This window comes from Megalobrama amblycephala, linkage group LG10 (genome assembly GCF_018812025.1).
Source record: "Megalobrama amblycephala isolate DHTTF-2021 linkage group LG10, ASM1881202v1, whole genome shotgun sequence".
Lineage (NCBI taxonomy): Eukaryota > Metazoa > Chordata > Actinopteri > Cypriniformes > Xenocyprididae > Megalobrama > Megalobrama amblycephala.
In genome coordinates, this window is record NC_063053.1 from 26357380 (window position 1) to 26374548 (window position 17169).

Consider the following 17169-nt stretch of genomic DNA (forward strand, 5'->3'; position numbering starts at 1 on the left):
CTAGCCTTTCTGGATGGTAATATAGTAGTGTGTATGTTTGTGTATGTAGCTGAATCAGCTCTTCAATATCAGTAGGAAGTCAGACATGGCAGTTGAGAACCCCACTTGCTACTTTGCTAGAATAGATTTGCAGTCTCTTTACTTCCATTCAAGAAGCTTGAAAATCATGAAGTAAATTTGAGGAATGAGCTCAAACGGTGTCAAACAGTGGCCCTGCAGCAATCTGATGAAAACTCGATAAAACAGCAGGAATTTTAGCTCTGATATGTGATTTTATGTTCTCTGATTGTGGAAAACATACCCAGTAGCGATCAGTTTGCATTTCAGACACAACTTGCTTAGGCCCACACAAATTTAGCGGTGCCCATCAGTGAGGAACAAAAATGAGATTTACTTTCTGAGGCATTTTCTGTGCAGCCATCCAACAGAGATAAAAACACTGTTTTGTTCGCTCATAAAACTTTTACCTAATAAGCCAGCAGCCCTGTAGTGCCACATCGATTCACCAGCTAATGCACGCTGCACACAACAATCACCAGTTCTCTGAGGTGCGTTTCCAATACAATGACGTAACTTGCTGCTTCACTACCATAGTACAATGCATCGTTGAAGAAATTAACTCTGAAGTCATGACTGTTTCCTGAAACCGTATTGTTGCAATTTATTTATTTTTTTGTATTGTCGCAAATTTGTTGTTCAACCATATTGGTTAATGATGTCACACTTTAATTAATCGGTTTAAGATTAAATTGATTTAAGATTGAATTATTGCTAGATTTTTTTTTTTTTTGGCTATAAATTATGGACATGGCATCTGAGGACTAATTCACATTTTTGCTTTATTTCCAGATTTATATGGCGTTATTTTACTGTCAAATGTCGAGAGCACATTATTGTGACACGAGAGCATATCAATGTAATGCGCGAGCGCAAATCTGTTCCCTCGCGCGCGGATTTCCTTTGTTCTCGCGCAAATCTGTCCGCTCGCGCGCGGATTTCCTATGCTCTCGCGCAAAACTGGACGCGCGCTCTCAAATATACAGGGCTCTCTCATGAACTGCCTCTCCTCTAGCTCAGATATTGCGTGTGCACGCTCAAACTGTTTCCTGCATGCTCAAACGTGTCCTGCGCGCTGAAACTGCACATGTGCGCTCACGAATCTCTCCGTGCTCTTGCAGAAATTAATTTGCTTTTGGATTAAACGCTGTCAAAAGTTATCAACCAATCAGAAGAGACGACTGATCCATGTAAATGATACGTGGAATCTTATTGGCTGAGAGTGAACTGCGCCTGGAATTCTTTCTACAAAAATGGATATTTCATAATATTTATCAAATGTAACCTAGTCTAACTGCATCACATTACAGGTCAAACCCCAATTTATCTAAACAAACAAACAAAAAATGTTTCTTAAAGTTATTGTGGTCATACGTTTTGTGTTGAAATTTATATAAAAAATAGGTAACATTTTACAATAAGGTTTTTATTTGTTAACATTAGTTAAATGTATTATCTAACATAAACTAACAATGTGCAATACATTACTGTAATTATTAATCTTTGTTAAGGTTAAAAATACAGCTGTTTGTTGGTTGTTTACTTCACAGTGCATTTACTAATGTTAACAAATTCAATAAAAAGACCTTCAATAAAGCAGACTCTGTACTGTGAAGGGCTCAGAAACTAGACTGAAACATCTTGTAAGAATTTAGATTTAAATAAGAGTGAAGTTGACGTGAAACTATTTTTTCAAAAACATTTGAGATAAAAGGTAGATTAGAAATATGCTGTAATTTTCAAGTACAGAAGAATCAAGATTTGGTTTCTGAAGAGCAGGAACCACCAGACCATGTACTAATGTACCATTTACTAATGTTAACAAATACAACTTTTGATTTTAATAATGTATTAGTAAATGTTGAAATTAACATTAACAAATATTAATAAATGCTGTAGAAGTGCAGTTCATTATTAGTTAATGTTAACTAATGCAGTTAAATAATGTTAATGAAACCTTATTGTAAAGTATTACCAACAAATATCTTCTGATTTAAGACCGAACAAGATCAGGTCAGATCATCATTCCCTTAATACTTAAAATGTGGAGATCACATATACCACCATAGTCAATTTCTTTTGAGGTCGGGTATAAAACATGACATACAAAAATACTTAAGCTCTTATGTATGCATGATTAATCAAAATAACACGATCTTATTCCTAAATGACAACGATTCGGTTATGTCTATTAAACCTTTGAAATTACGAACATACTGGAATATTTAAACCTGGTTTTGCATTGCCGCTGAAAACAGTGGTCATAAACTATATGTTTTAAACAGCTTCACAAAGCGTTTTCAACAACACACTATTGCTACTTCTGTGTTGCAAACATTAAATAATAATGCAAGTAGCCTATTGCAATAACAATTTATAGTCCGAATATACACTGATTTTAGCAATAAATTACCTTTGAAACTAATGTTATTACACTGTTCTGCCAGTAGGTGGTGACCAGTGACTGTTAAAATGTATTTGATGATCAGAATCATTAATTCAAGAAATTAATTTAAAAACACTGTACGAATCATATCTTCATTCATTTCAAACGATATTGTAATTTAAATTAATACATATTTTTAAATAGGCTTTATAACATTTTACACATTTCTAAATAGACTGATTTATAACATTATTAGTTGTTTAATCTTTTGTTTTTAATTAATGTTTAATTTAATGTTTTGGTCCATGATATTGGCTAATATGATGGTTTTGGATAAATCGTTCAGTGGGGTTTGACCTGTAATGTGATGCAGTTAGACAAACAAGCTTATTAATATAGAAAACATCCAAGCGCCCATTCCAAGCCATTTCTAAGATATGTCCTGCATTTTGATTAATATTATTAAATATTATTAAATTGTAAAGAAATGAAATATCCATTTTTGTAGAAAGAATTCCAGGGGCAGTTCACTCTCAGCCAATAAGATTCCACGTATCATTTTCATAGATCAGTCGTCTCTTCTGATTGGTTGATAACTTTTGACAGCGTTTAATCCAAAAGCAAATCAATTTCTGCAAGAGCACGGAGAGATTCGTGAGCGCACATGTGCAGTTTGAGCACGCAGGAAACAGTTTGAGTGTGCACACGCATCTGAGCGAGAGGAGAGGCAGTTCATAAGAGAGCACTGTATATTTAAGAGCGCGCGTCCAGTTTTGCGCGAGAGCAGAGGAAATCCGCGCGCGAGCGGACAGATTTGCGCAAGAGCAAAGGAAATCCGCGCGCGAGCGGACAGATTTGCGCTCGCGCATTACATTGATATGCTCTCGCGTCACAATAATGTGCTCTCGACATTTGACAGTAAAATAACGCTATAGATTTAATCATAGGCTCCTTCGTACACGGAGCATGTACGCACATCCGCACTCTTCAAAAATGGCGCTTTAAAGATGTAAATGACGTGTATATATTCAAAATAGAACGTATAGATTGTACTGAATGACAGCTTGCTTATTTTGCTCAAGATAAGGATTCATTATGTCCACATATCATGCAAACAAGAAACTATAATTCTAACCACAATTCGAGAGCTGTTGTTCCAACCACACAACTTTGCGATGCCGTTTGTGAATGTTCGTTGAAACTATGGTTTCGGGAAACACAGACTTGTTGAACTATGCTGATAACAACAGCCATAATTGGCTAACATTGCTTTTGGGAAGTATACCCCTGACTGGCTGGCTTCTAGCAACTTCCTGGAGTCAATCTTTTATCAGGTTGCTACATTAAGTCTGCTGAGGAATAGCTAATTGGTGGATTTGCCAAAATTGGCAATATTCATGAGTTTTGTTTGAGACACGCATCAAGAAAATGGGTACAATTGATTGTTTTCGCATTTTACAACTAGTAAAGATAATGTAAATACGGGTTGGAAAGTTTTTTCCTATCTAAATGGGGACCAATTTCTGTCTGACTGCATTTACTTTTTCGAACCTTCTCTACAACTTTCGATCAGTTTTACTCTAAATTTTGGGTCAGATTATCTTTAGACCATATGGGTCATAATATCTTGTGCCCTTAAGGTGCCCTTATTGATCTTAATGCATCAATAAGGGCACCATGCAGGAAGTTAGGCCCTATTTTTGCAATACTTTGATGTACTGACATGAAACCTGCAATGTGTCAGTTTAATAATGTCCTGACTTTACAAAAGCAAAGTGCTTTCCCCCCAATGTAATTAATAATAATTATGAACCTGTTTGTGTATGTTTTTGTTGTTTTTATTTCTTCCTACAATGTTTGTGAAACTGACTAAAACCATATTAAGACAAGATATGATTTCAAATATTGGATTTTTGATGTTCAGCATAGTTTTGTGAAAGAAACCTTTAAAGATTTTGCTGGTAAAGACACAAAATAGGAAGTAGGATTCAAAATATGGAAATTTTCCATATTGACATTAGTTCTTTATATAATTGCCACGTTGCCCTAAAAGTACAGTGCTAACTACTGGTTATGAAGTTCTAAAAACATTTTAAATAATGATGAATGCACTCATTTCTTTTCATAAATTTGCCACTGGTGGTGTTTAACAAATCTAATGAAACTGCTCAGTCTTACATTGTGCCATTGGGTTGACTGGCCCATAATTGCTGCTTGCAGCTATATTTGATCCTTTTTGTTTTTGAAAAGAGCATGTCTGAGATAATAATAGTTCGCAATATTATTTGTGAAGAATTCTGAAAACTGTAAGGCCACAAAATAACAAAACAGCCTTTAGTGTGTGTTCACTTGCCACCTGCCTCTCTCTTTCTTTCATGACTTTTTTTGGATCTTATTAATTCCCATTGACCCCTTTTCATTTTCAGACTCAGACTGCATATGTATGTTTTTCTTCTTATCGTTGAAATAAATAGGAATTGTCCTTAAGAAAATGTGAAACGATGGCACCATTTCTCTGGAGAAAGAGCAGAAATGGAAATCTCTGCTCTGTATCCTGGAAACTGCTGTTTATATTAGTTGCAGTGCATCTGTGTTTTGAGAATACCTTGCAGTTGTATTCGTTCCCTCTCCTTGAGTTTTCTGTTGTCTGACATCTCTCTGGAATGATTCACTGAGGCAGACAGCACTTGAAGAAGGCATGCTGCTAAAAGCATGAAATCTATGTGGCTCCATCATGCAGTCCTGAAAGAACAAAGGTCTCTTCTGGACCAGATGACAAAGTGTTCTGGAAAACCTGTTTTTATTTTGATTTTGTTTATTTATTTATTATCTATTTCTTCTTCATTATCTAAAATTAATTATTCTCACAAACTCCATTAAAGTGTCTCCCAAAAAAAAAACAAAAAAAACTTTATAACCGCCAAAACATTATAACCGCTCACAGATGGAGCGGATGTTGTTGATCAACTCCTAACAAAGCCACATATTAATGTCTAGGTAGATTAGATGGTAGGCAAACAATCAGTTCTTGTAATCAAAGCATTGGAAGCAGTAGAAATGAGCAGGAATAAATATCTGAACAACTTTGACAAGGGCCAAATTGTTATGGCTAGGTGACTGAATCAGAGTATCTCTGAAATAGCATGGCTTGTGGGTTGCTTCTGGTCAGCAGTGGTGAGAATTTACCAACAGAGGTCTGAGGAGGGACAAACCACAAACCGATGACAGGGTGTTGGGCACTATCCCATCTGGTCCAAGACAACAAGGTCTACTGTGGCACAGTCATTGAAAATTTTAATTATGGAAGGAATGTGTCAAAACACACAGTGCATCACATTCTGCTGAGTATGGGGCTATACATAGCCGCAGACCAATCAGAGTGCCTATGATGACCCCTATCTACTGTCGAAAGCACCTACAATGCATGTATTTGTTAGAACTTGACCTTGGAGCAGTGGAAGAAGGTCACCTGTTAATTTACACAATTTGCACATGCACAATTAATGTTTAGTTTGGGTACTTCACTTTTTGAATAACAGTCATTCATTCTGAACTCAGAAATGAATAAATTAACAGTTACATTTAGATAGATATACCCTAAAACAAAGATGAAAATCTGCTAGCAAAACAACTTAACGTAAATAATATTGTAATAATACATACATACATATTTTTGCAAATATTCTTAAAATTTTATGCTTTATTGTAATCTATTGCATGTTGTTTAATGGATTCTTAATGTTTTAGCATTTTTATTTAATAATAATATTTATATGTAATAATGAATATATTAATAATTATAATAATAATAGTAATAAATAGTATTATAATATGCACATATTCTTAAAATATATTGCTTTATTGTTGTAGTCTTTTCACATATTGTTTAATGAGTGCTTAATTTTTCAGAATTGTCATTTTTATTTAATATAATAATAATAATAATAATAATAATAATAATAATAATAATAATAATAATAATAATAAATATTATTGTTATTATTATTATGCCAGTAATATTATGCAGATATTTTTTTAAAGCATATTATGTTATTGTTGTAGTCTATTGAATATTGTTTTATTGGGTACTTAGGGTTAGATTTACTAACACCAGTGCAAACCCTCTTTTACCGTTAAACTACTGTTGGGATTTACTAAAGACGCATTAATTAATTGCAGATGCCCCTATTGCTTATGCATTTGTAGGAGTTTCCCTTTCAGACACAAAATTTATTGGAGGAGAGTATTTAAATAAATCATGCAAGGTGATTTACTAAGGTTTGTGCTAGTCAGTTTACTGTTAAGGTCATTGAGAGTCCGAAATTCGCATGCGAAACTTTCGCACGTTAAAAAATAAATTCGACCTCACGTTATGTCAATCGCGTTTGCACACTGCCTCCGAAACTTTCGTCCGTCAAAAAAATATTCGGATCAGGTTTGATTTTCTGCATTTTTCGCATCCGTGGCATGCATTTTGAGTGACGTTTTGACAATTCAGAGCCACCGTACGCGAACGCAAAAATCCAGAATGCCATCTGACAAGTTGATCCACGTCATCTACAGCACAAAACAGCAGCACTGAATGACAAACAACGTGAGGAATACAAAGAGACCGAATATAAAGACAGATTGTGCCAGTAGTAAAGCATCAAACAGAGCCACTGACATCCTGAAGTAAACTTTGAAACGCTCGGATAATCTCGCAGCTCCTTGATGAGGTGAATTCTCCTTTCTCTCTATGCAATCTCGGGATTGAATGGACCCAATATTTCCTCTTTCTTTTTCTCTTTTTAAGAAGAGAGGAGACAACTAATCGTGCTCACTGCTTGAAGACTTCATTTTGTATTGTTTTGCGATTTGTTTTGCGACTTTTGTGTTTTTCGCAACGCATTCATTAATACGCATCGGACTCAGTGTGCAAGGTCTCTGTGCGTGACGAATTTTTAGGATTGCGAATACAAAAAAACGCATGCGAAAATTTCGGACTCAGTGTGCAAAGGCCTTTATTCTGCTGATTATGGGGCTACATAGCCACAGACCAATCAGAGTGCCTATGATGACCCCTATCCACTGTTGAAAGCACCTACAATGGGCATGTGAGTGTTAGAACTTGATCTTGGAGCAGTGGAAGAAGGTCACCTGGTCCGATGAGTCCGGTTTTCTTTTACATCACGTTGACGGCTGTGTGTGTGTGTGCCGTTTACCTGGGGAAGTGATGGCACCAGGATACACTTTGGGACGACGACAAGCCAGTGGAGGGAGTGTGATGCTCTGGGCTGCTGGGAAACCCTGTGTCCAGACATTCATGGCCTCTTTGAGCAGAATAATGCACCCTGCCACACTGTATACATTGTTCAGGAATGGTTAAAGGGAGAGTTCAAGGTGTTGCCCTGGCCTCCAAATTCCCCAGATCTCAGTCCAATTGAGAATCTATGGGATGTGCTGGACCAACAAGTTGATGTGCTGCTAACATCTTGGTGCCAGATACCACAGGACACCTTTTGGGGGTCTTGTAGAGTCCATAGTGGCGGGTCGGCGCTGTTTTGGCAGCACACAGATGACCAAAAGCATATTAGGCATGTGGTCATAATGTTTTGGCTCATCTGCGTATACTGAATTGTGTTTGTACTTTTGCAAGTCTGATTGGTCTTGTTTTCTCTATAAATGAAAAAGTCTGTGTGTATGGCATGTTTGTCACCTTTAAAATATGCCTGTAAATCATGACAGTAAATATGGTTTTATGGGGAAGATGAATCTGTCAGTGTAGGGTTGCAAGAGAACAGGTCGTGTCAGGGCAAGTTCGGTAGTGATATGTTTTCTCTCCCTCATGAATAATATTAACTCGTGTGCTATCAGAGAGCATGCTGGGACGTGTGTTGCCTCTGACCACACGGCTTCTATCTCCATGTTAATTGAGAACATCATTTTTATCAGCGCTGCTGGGAAGAATCTCTGGGTGTTGATGGCCTGCAGGGAAACCTTCTCATATCAATCTTCCCATATAATTTTTTTTTCAGAAGTAATTTTTTTTTAGCTATACTACTAGGTGATATAGCTAAAAAATATTTTCATATGTACATATATAATGTATGTATTCACCCACTGGAGATTCTCTATAATAGCACACAATAACGGCATGCACAATTAATGTGTATTAATTGCACAATTGCACAATTAATGGGTACTTCACTTTTTGAATAACAGTCATTCATTCTGAACTCAGACATGAGTAAATTAACAGTTACAGTTAGATATACCCTAAAACAAAATGAAAATTTGCTAGCAAAACAACTTAACGTAAATAATATTGTAATAATACATACAAACATATTTTTGCAAATATTCTTAAAGCTTATGTTTTATTGTTGTAGTCTTTTCACATATTGTTTAATGAGTACTTAATTTTCCAGAATTGTCATTTTTATTTAATATAATAAAAAAAAAAAATAATAATAATAATTATTATTATTATGCCAGTAATATTATGCAAATATTTTTTTATGTTACTAACAGCTTTCGCCAGTGCAAACCCTCTTTTACCATTAAACTACTGTCGGGATTTACTAAAGAAACAGTGAAAAAAAGGTGTGGACAGTTATTTTTGCAGCTGCCCTTATTGCTTATGCATTTGTAGGAGTTTGGGGTCCTATGGATACCGGAACAGGACAGCATACAAACAGAATTTAGAATCTCTCATGCCGGCACTGATCGTTTTCTCAGGAAAAAGGTGGATATTGTGAATATTACATATATTGCACGGATCCATACAGACATGATCAGAAATGAGATCTGCGTCCAGGTGTAGCTATCACCATTTCCTCGGGCGTTTGAAATGTATGCATAAATCAGAGGATGGAAGCTGTGCTGGTTTTGTTAAATAGACATTTGATCCAGCTTAAAGGAGGGATTTGGATTCAGGTAAATATGGAGTAAATTTGAAATGCAGCACAAGTAATGTTTGTGTTCATGAACATATGTTGGCGGTTGTGTAGGTGGATGCTGTTAAATTGTTGTGTGTATCTGATGAATTCTGATCTGCCACAGGGCTGAATGTCATTATGGATCCAAACAGGAGCTGATTTTGCTCTCTCGCTTTAATAGACAGCAGAGAGTGGGTGTTTTAAACAGTAAAGTCACTGCCTGCATAACGGCTGTTTTGCACTACATAATAAATCTGCCAGCACCGTCCGTCTCTCTGTTGTGTGGTTCATACCTCTCTTTTTGTTACTTGCTCTCACTATTATTCTATTTCTCTCCTTCAAGGCAGAAAAAAATACAGGTGTCAGATGAAAGTCTTTAGTATTTAACTTAGACCCGATGAAGTCAGTCAGGCACAAAACTGAACTCAGTCTTAACAATACCTCTTCTTATAGATTTTAGGGAGTAAGGCATTACTTTAAAAGTAACTTTCTCCATCACTGGCTGGGACCATTGTATCCTTAATCTCAAACAATTGGCTTTCATTCATAGATCCTGAGCTTCCACACCTTTGCTAGCACATTATTAATTAAATGTATTAAATTTATGTTGTGCATGTTATGCATGAGACTCCATCACATTTGTTTTGTAAACATTAATAACCATCCATTTATAATATTTGCCCATGCAAACAGCTTCAGCTTGTCTGCTATCAGTGATGCTCAACAAAAATAACAGCGAGCATTCTGCTCGAAACATCAAGTTTGTTCTGAGAATACAATTCAGGTATATTTAGAAACAAAAGTGTGCAGACTTTTTTGTGTTTTGCTTTTTTGGTGCTTCCTCAATGCGCAGTAACACACCGATGTGCGAAGTGTATGTTGTGACAAAATCATAGACTTTCTCCCAGCCCCAGCAGCCATGGCGTAAGACAGCTCAACTTCATTAATTATACAGTAAATCACTAACAACACTTTTTACAGCTCTGTTTATCTTTTATTTATATACTGCAGGACGCTTTCAATAATTTTTTTGTTTTGTTTTCAAATCTCAGCAGTATCAATAGTTTTACTAAATGCCATGTTGTAGTTAATTACGGGGTTTTCAAAGAAACTGACTTGCTCTGAACAGAGGAAGAAAGAGAAGCTGATCCAACAGAGCCAAAAGGATTGTTGTGTGTTCTAGTAAGTTTTTAGAAATCATCACTAGCAGCAGCTGTCAAGATCTTTGTGAGATAGGACACAGAAGTAGTGACAATTTATTGACAAAACAGCAGACAAGACACAAGTAGTTGGGCGAGACGTGAAAAGATCTAAACGATAAGGAAGGGCACAGGGTACGGTGATAAACAAGAGAGAATGACTGCTGGAATCAGCCCTGGGACACAACAGGCTAGAGATCTAAAGAGGTGGTGGTAGCACCAGGCAGAAGGTTATGGCAAAGACCAGAAAAGAGTACAATAAACCAGAGATCTGTTGCTTGCAGCTCACAGACATTAAACCAGTCTAGCTGCTGGGCAAAGGGAACCAGCGGGCCGGGGAGTTTTAGCAAACGATGCTGGCAAACATTGTCAGTTGTACAAAATAGTTTAGAAAACAGCATATGACCATGTGCGTGAGTGAACGCATGTATTCTAGCAAGCTCTTCAGAAATCTCCACTCAAACACTTTGATAATGGTAGGTGGGTCTGTTACATTCACTCCTTAGAAATGAAAGAGGAATGATCAAAAAATCGAATGCCTGTGACATTTCCCACTGATTCCCTGTCATGTATTACAACGTATTAGGCAGCAAATCAACATGCAAATGTAATAAACATGCTCAACCTGGACAATGGTTGAATACAGTTGCAGCAATTGCAAAATGACCCTTTGTGCTTGTTCAGTCTACTGTACTTTTAAGCTTAGTTTTTTTCTTACTTTTTTTATGGACAGAGAACTTGGTACAATATAAAATCATTGACTTGCTGTCACTCATTCTACAATTGAATAAAATTCAATATTTTTATTGTATTTTTTTATGCTTTTTATTTTAAAGTATTCAGATACAGTTCATTGAATTGCAAATATATGCATAATTCGCAATACCCTTTTGAAATAGTAGGTTGTTGCTGAGCTCATTTAGTGTAGTATTTGTTTTTATGGTGACAACAACTGATTAATCCTCTGAAGGGCTATGGGTAGTGTGTGTGTATATATATATATATATATATATATACACTGGAATATATATATACTGGAAGCCGGAATTTTCATTTTTGGGTGAACTAACCCTTTAAAGATTCCCACCCCTACATTGATTTATTGCTCATCTTTGTTGAATACTACAGAAGATAAAGAGCTTAAGTAATAATCACTTATTAAATCGCAATCGCAATATTGGTAAAAATAATCGCAATTAGATTATTTTCCAAAATTGTTCAGCTGTAGTTTATACTACATAAACCAATCATAAAATTGTCATTAAATATAGGGGAAAATATTAGATATTGGTTATTGTTCAGCAGTGTATTTGATTTCTTATTAAAAGCAAATTGATTTAAAATTAAAAGCAAGAGATGAGATTTAAAAAAAAAAAAAAATCTATCAGATAAAAACTGGTATTATACCCAACATTTATTTCCCCCTTACTTCTGAAATGATGGCTACGCCCGTTTAAACTACAACTTCATCTCAGAACTTCATGTTCTGTCTACCACTGCATTTACAAAATAGATGGTGAATTTTCTTTTAATGCCGACTTTAATAGTTTAAATGAATATGATTTTCACATCTGATCTGGAATCTACATTCATATCTAAAAACAAACTGTACTTCTAGATGTACTTCTTATACTTGGTTGTGTCTTGGTGTGATAAACAATAAATGTATTTACGCTTCACATGATAAAAAGACCCATGTGGCAAGTAGGTATGTTTCGAAAGGCTGTTTATTTCATGTTGTTATCAGAGACTATTAAAAGATTTGAGCCCATCATAAATTCAGATGAATTCCCCTGCATGAGTCAGTGACTGTATTCAGATGTGACAGCTCACTGTTTATTTATTCTTCAGTGTTATTCTTCATCACCGCTGGAACTTTTCACTGTATGTGCAGTTTGAAGCACTTCAGTATATTTTTGTGTGCAAATCAATAATAAACACATTTTAAAGCTGCAGTCCGCAACTTTTTTTGGTTAAAAATTATCCAAAATCAACTTTTGAACAAGTACATAACCAGCCAGTGTTCAAAACTATCTAATTATCTTGTCTCGATTCACGACGGTTAGCTTGTAATAATGTTTTATAATAAGAGCGAACTGGCGGATTTCCGCGGGAAATTCAAGCATGCAGCAGTTCCTCTGTGCGTCATTACGTCACGTCCGTAAACAGAAAGGAGTCCCGTCGAGAGGCTCAGTTAAATCATGTGAGGAAGCTGCCGGTAGCGGCACGTTTATAGCCTTTTCTCACAGCAGCTGAAATAATTAAACTTATCATTTTGATGGCGGATTGTAATCCAGAAAGGTCCAAATGACAATCATCAGTGACAACTGGAGATTCACCCGTAGTCAAAAAGCAAAAGACTTCGGACTGTGGAGTGGATACAGAAATTGAAATCTACAGGTAACTCTAATACACACTAAATACACAGTCACACAGTGCTGATGTTGTTAACATTAACAATTTGAGAATAATATAACAGTAATAATAATTTGCACGGTTTGGCGTGATCCGAGCTAAGCGATCGTTAGATTTAATCATCATTGGCAGCGTGATTTATTGTAGGCCTAATGCTTTTTTCCTCAGTTGGTCAAAACAAAAGTGGCAGAAATGTTACTTACTTGTTCAGATGATATTTTCGAGTGAAAATTCTTATATTGGTCATACTTTTAAGACGTAGAGTCTGTGATTCTGAAGTTCAGTATCCACACCGGTGTGGTGACTGACAGCAAGCATTAGATTCATCCGCGCTGACGAGCTGTGCCAAGGCACAATGCACGTACAGATAACTGTTCCGCATATGACTGCAATCGCATGTTTCAAACAGAGATGGCGACAAAGAGGAAAAACTGCAGACAGCAGCTTTAAACAAAATAAGGCATCATTTTCCAAAAAAAAGGAACTTTCACATACATCAATGTCACCTTGTTTTTATTGCTTTAGCGGTGTCTATAATATATGCAAAACCTGTTTGTTACTTTGGCAGCAGTCTGGCACTCTCAATTTATCACTGAAGTTTTCTAACATCATACAGTAGTTTCTGTTTCATTGATAGCTGTTTGTCCATCAAGATAACTCATCTGTGTCTTAAAGACGTGCACAGACCTGCGGGAGTCAGTGTTCAGTAGACCAAGAGGAAATAATCAAATGCACTTTCCTAGAATGTTGTTTCTCTTTCTCTGGAATACTGCCTTCAGCCCCAGCATTCCTCCTTCGAGTCCACACTTTGATGATGAAATATCCAACAGTCTATGCTGCAATATTTCTAAATATTTAGCCATTTAATGCTTTTTATCATTATGGTTTGGATTCAGCAGTTATATAATGTTAGTTGTTTATATATATATATATATTATATGCGTTGTGTAAATATATGTGTTGAAAGTTGAGGTTGTGATTGATTTTGAGCCCAATAAATACTGCACAGATTACCAGTACTTACCCATGCATTGTGAATAAGTTTAACTTCATTTACATTTTTGCGTATAATATAATATAATATAATATAATATAATATAATATAATATAATATAATATAATATAATATAATATAATATAATATAATATAATATAATATAATATATTCTGAATTTATAGTGGAGCAAAAAAGTGTTAATTTATATTTTAATGCTTAAAATATTAGTATTCATATAATTCCACCCTTGTGCCTTAAATTATACTGTGTAAGAAAGTTAAAAATGATTATGCTACAGGGCTATTGGTTGAAGAACGTTCTAAGGTGTGCAATAATTATTTTCCAGTAAATGCACAGCTAAAGTAGTTCCAGGCAGTTCTTGACCACATTACAGTTCCATATCACTTCATGAAATTATTTCAGTTATTTCAAAGGTCCTTACAGCCCACAACAGCAAATTAACCAAAACCCACAAAGACACTTTTGTGGGCTTTGCTTTGCTTTGCATCGTAAACTGCATTACCACCTTGGGTGTGCATTATTTTTTTCTTATAATTCAACGGCCTGTCGTCAATTATTCTTTACATAAAGACTTGTTCTTAAGCTCTGTTTGTATTAACTGTACACTGAAAATAATAGGAACAGAACAGACAATTAAATCGATAATCACAATTATTTGTATGACAATTAAACATCCAAATTTCATGTTCATATTGTAAGAAAAGCTTTGGGTGATGATTATGATGATGTTCACAAACTGATGCCTTGTTTTCTGATGTTTTTCAGCTGTGACCAGTGTGAAGTTATGGGCCATCGACAGACAGTGCTTCCAGACCATCATGATGAGGACAGGACTCATCAAACATGCAGAGTACATGGAGTTATTGAAAAGGTGAGCAGCTGTCTCGTCATGGAAGTGCGTCCCTTTCTTTATTATCTGACATCTTAATTTGCATAATGGCACCCAGAGAAGAGAGCAATGGGGCATATTTTACATATTAAAGACAGAATTCTCAATTCTGCATTGTTGGGCTCCAGAGCCAAACTGGATGAAAGAAATCTTCATCAAAGACTTTAAAGACACTGAGGCAGAACAGACGAGTTTCTTGGAAGCCTCAGCAATTCATTGCCACAGAAGCTCTCTATAGCTCCCAATCTCCTTCCTCTCCTCCTTTCATGATCTCTATCTCTTAGACTCTCTGTCTTATGTATTAACATGTGAAAAATGAATGGTAATGCAATCGTTTTTAATGAATCATCTAATGTGGTTTCATCTAATGTTATTGATATTACCCCATCCCTGCTGCTGTATTTATTATTTGAATAATTAGACCTAATTTTGTCAATTATGCTTTGAACCTACAGCCATTAACAAACAAAAGCAGAGTGCATGTGTTGAACTTGTGCATTTTATGGATTTGGTTTATAGGCCAATATGAAATTTAGGTTTCATATTTAGTCCTGAGCTAATCCAGACTCACGCCTATTATGCAACATTGTACATTTGATGCCATGATTTACTACTGATATAGGGTACTTACCCAGATATAACTTCTGAGATTATTTCATAGATTTATCTGTTTAGTTTGGAATGCAATATATATATATATATATATATATATATATATATATATATATATATATATATATATATATATATATATATATATATATATATATATATATATATATATATATATGACAAATGTTGATGACGTATATTCAGGTGCCCCCTTTCTACTTATGGGTGCTACGCATGTGAAGTCAATGGGAATAATTCAGGAATTCAGCTGGCATTTAGTTGAAAAACAATTTTTATCATAATAATAATAATATTAAAATATTAAGGAGACGTGCAGACTGGCCCAGTGCCATGGCAATGAGATGCAGTGTCTAGAAGATATCTAGAAGACAGCCTCTTTCAACTTGACACAGCTCTTAGGGAATTATTACCACAGGGAGAACATTTTTAACTGTGACCTTGGCAATTACCACTACCTCTGAAGGGAGATGCAACCTTGATTCTCATATAAAAGGCTGCAGTATAAGAATGACACATATTCTTAGACGCAACAGATTCTTGCAATAAACTCAACCCCTCTGAAAACCACAGGGGAGCTGCAGATCTACTTAATTACACCAAAAAATAAGGGGAGGGTGCTCATACCCTGCTTGCATTCTTCCCAGAATCCAGGCTGATTCACTTTATTAAGGAAAGTGCAGAATAACAAGAATGACCACTTACTTAAAGGGTTAGTTCACCCAAAATGAAAATTTATTTATTACTCACCCTCATGCCGTTCCACACCCCTAAGACCTTCGTTAATCTTCGGAACACAAATTAAGATATTTTATTTGAAATCCGATGCCTCCATGAGGCCTGCATAGGGAGCAATGACATTTCCTTACACACAGGAAACCTAGAACAAAACTAAAACATAAAATAAAGTAAGTAAAATACATGTATATACATCACATTCCACAGCCTTTCATTATGTAGTTTAACTTTGCTATTTTACCAGTTATTGGTTGTTTTGCTGGAATACAATAACAGCATTATATATTGGACATGTCCAAAGGAATAATTTTAATTAATTAATGAAAATTGCAACTAGAATTGCCTGTGTCAGACAGTGTCTTTTGTAACTGGTATTGAGCTGTTAATCTGTGTTAAATCCTGTAGTAGGACAGTCATTAACAAAAAGCCACATCTGTGTGGCGCCGTCCGGGTTTTACACTGGATAAATTAATAAAGTGGAGTAGTGACCTAGCCAGTATCTTCATTCACCAACTTGCAACACAGACCGCCTGGCTAAAACACAAATGTTTGAGATGCGGAATGGATAAAAATAACTCCTAAAATAAAAGAGGACTTGAATAAGCCCATTAATGGCATGTTTGAGTCATGCTCTTAACAAACTATGTTTTATTTCCTCTTTCCATATTGTGAATAATAAATATGTATCATTTTAATTTATTTGTTACACAATGGAGCCTAACTTATTGTATTAATTATTTGATGTAGCCTACTTTTACACTCAGAATTATTCTTTGGCATCCTCACGTACTAAACTGCATTTATTTAAATTGTTTGTGTGCTGGAGGTATGCTGTTACATCGTGTGCAGACTGATATTAACATTTAAGCTAGCTGGTGAGAGAAAATGGCACTATCAAAGAGTCTAAAGTGGAAAGT

At 35.6% G+C, this 17169-nt stretch overlaps 1 protein-coding gene across 2 annotated transcripts in view; it reads left to right on the plus strand.

Annotated features, from left to right (window-relative positions):
* prkg1a (protein kinase cGMP-dependent 1a) overlaps positions 1-17169 on the plus strand; it is a 105547-nt gene that overhangs the window by 46156 nt on the left and 42222 nt on the right. For both annotated transcript variants that reach the window (XM_048205577.1, XM_048205575.1), the window contains exon 4: positions 14761-14866. In XM_048205577.1, coding sequence (XP_048061534.1) covers positions 14761-14866 — 106 coding nt within the window. The remainder of the gene's footprint in view (positions 1-14760; positions 14867-17169) is intronic.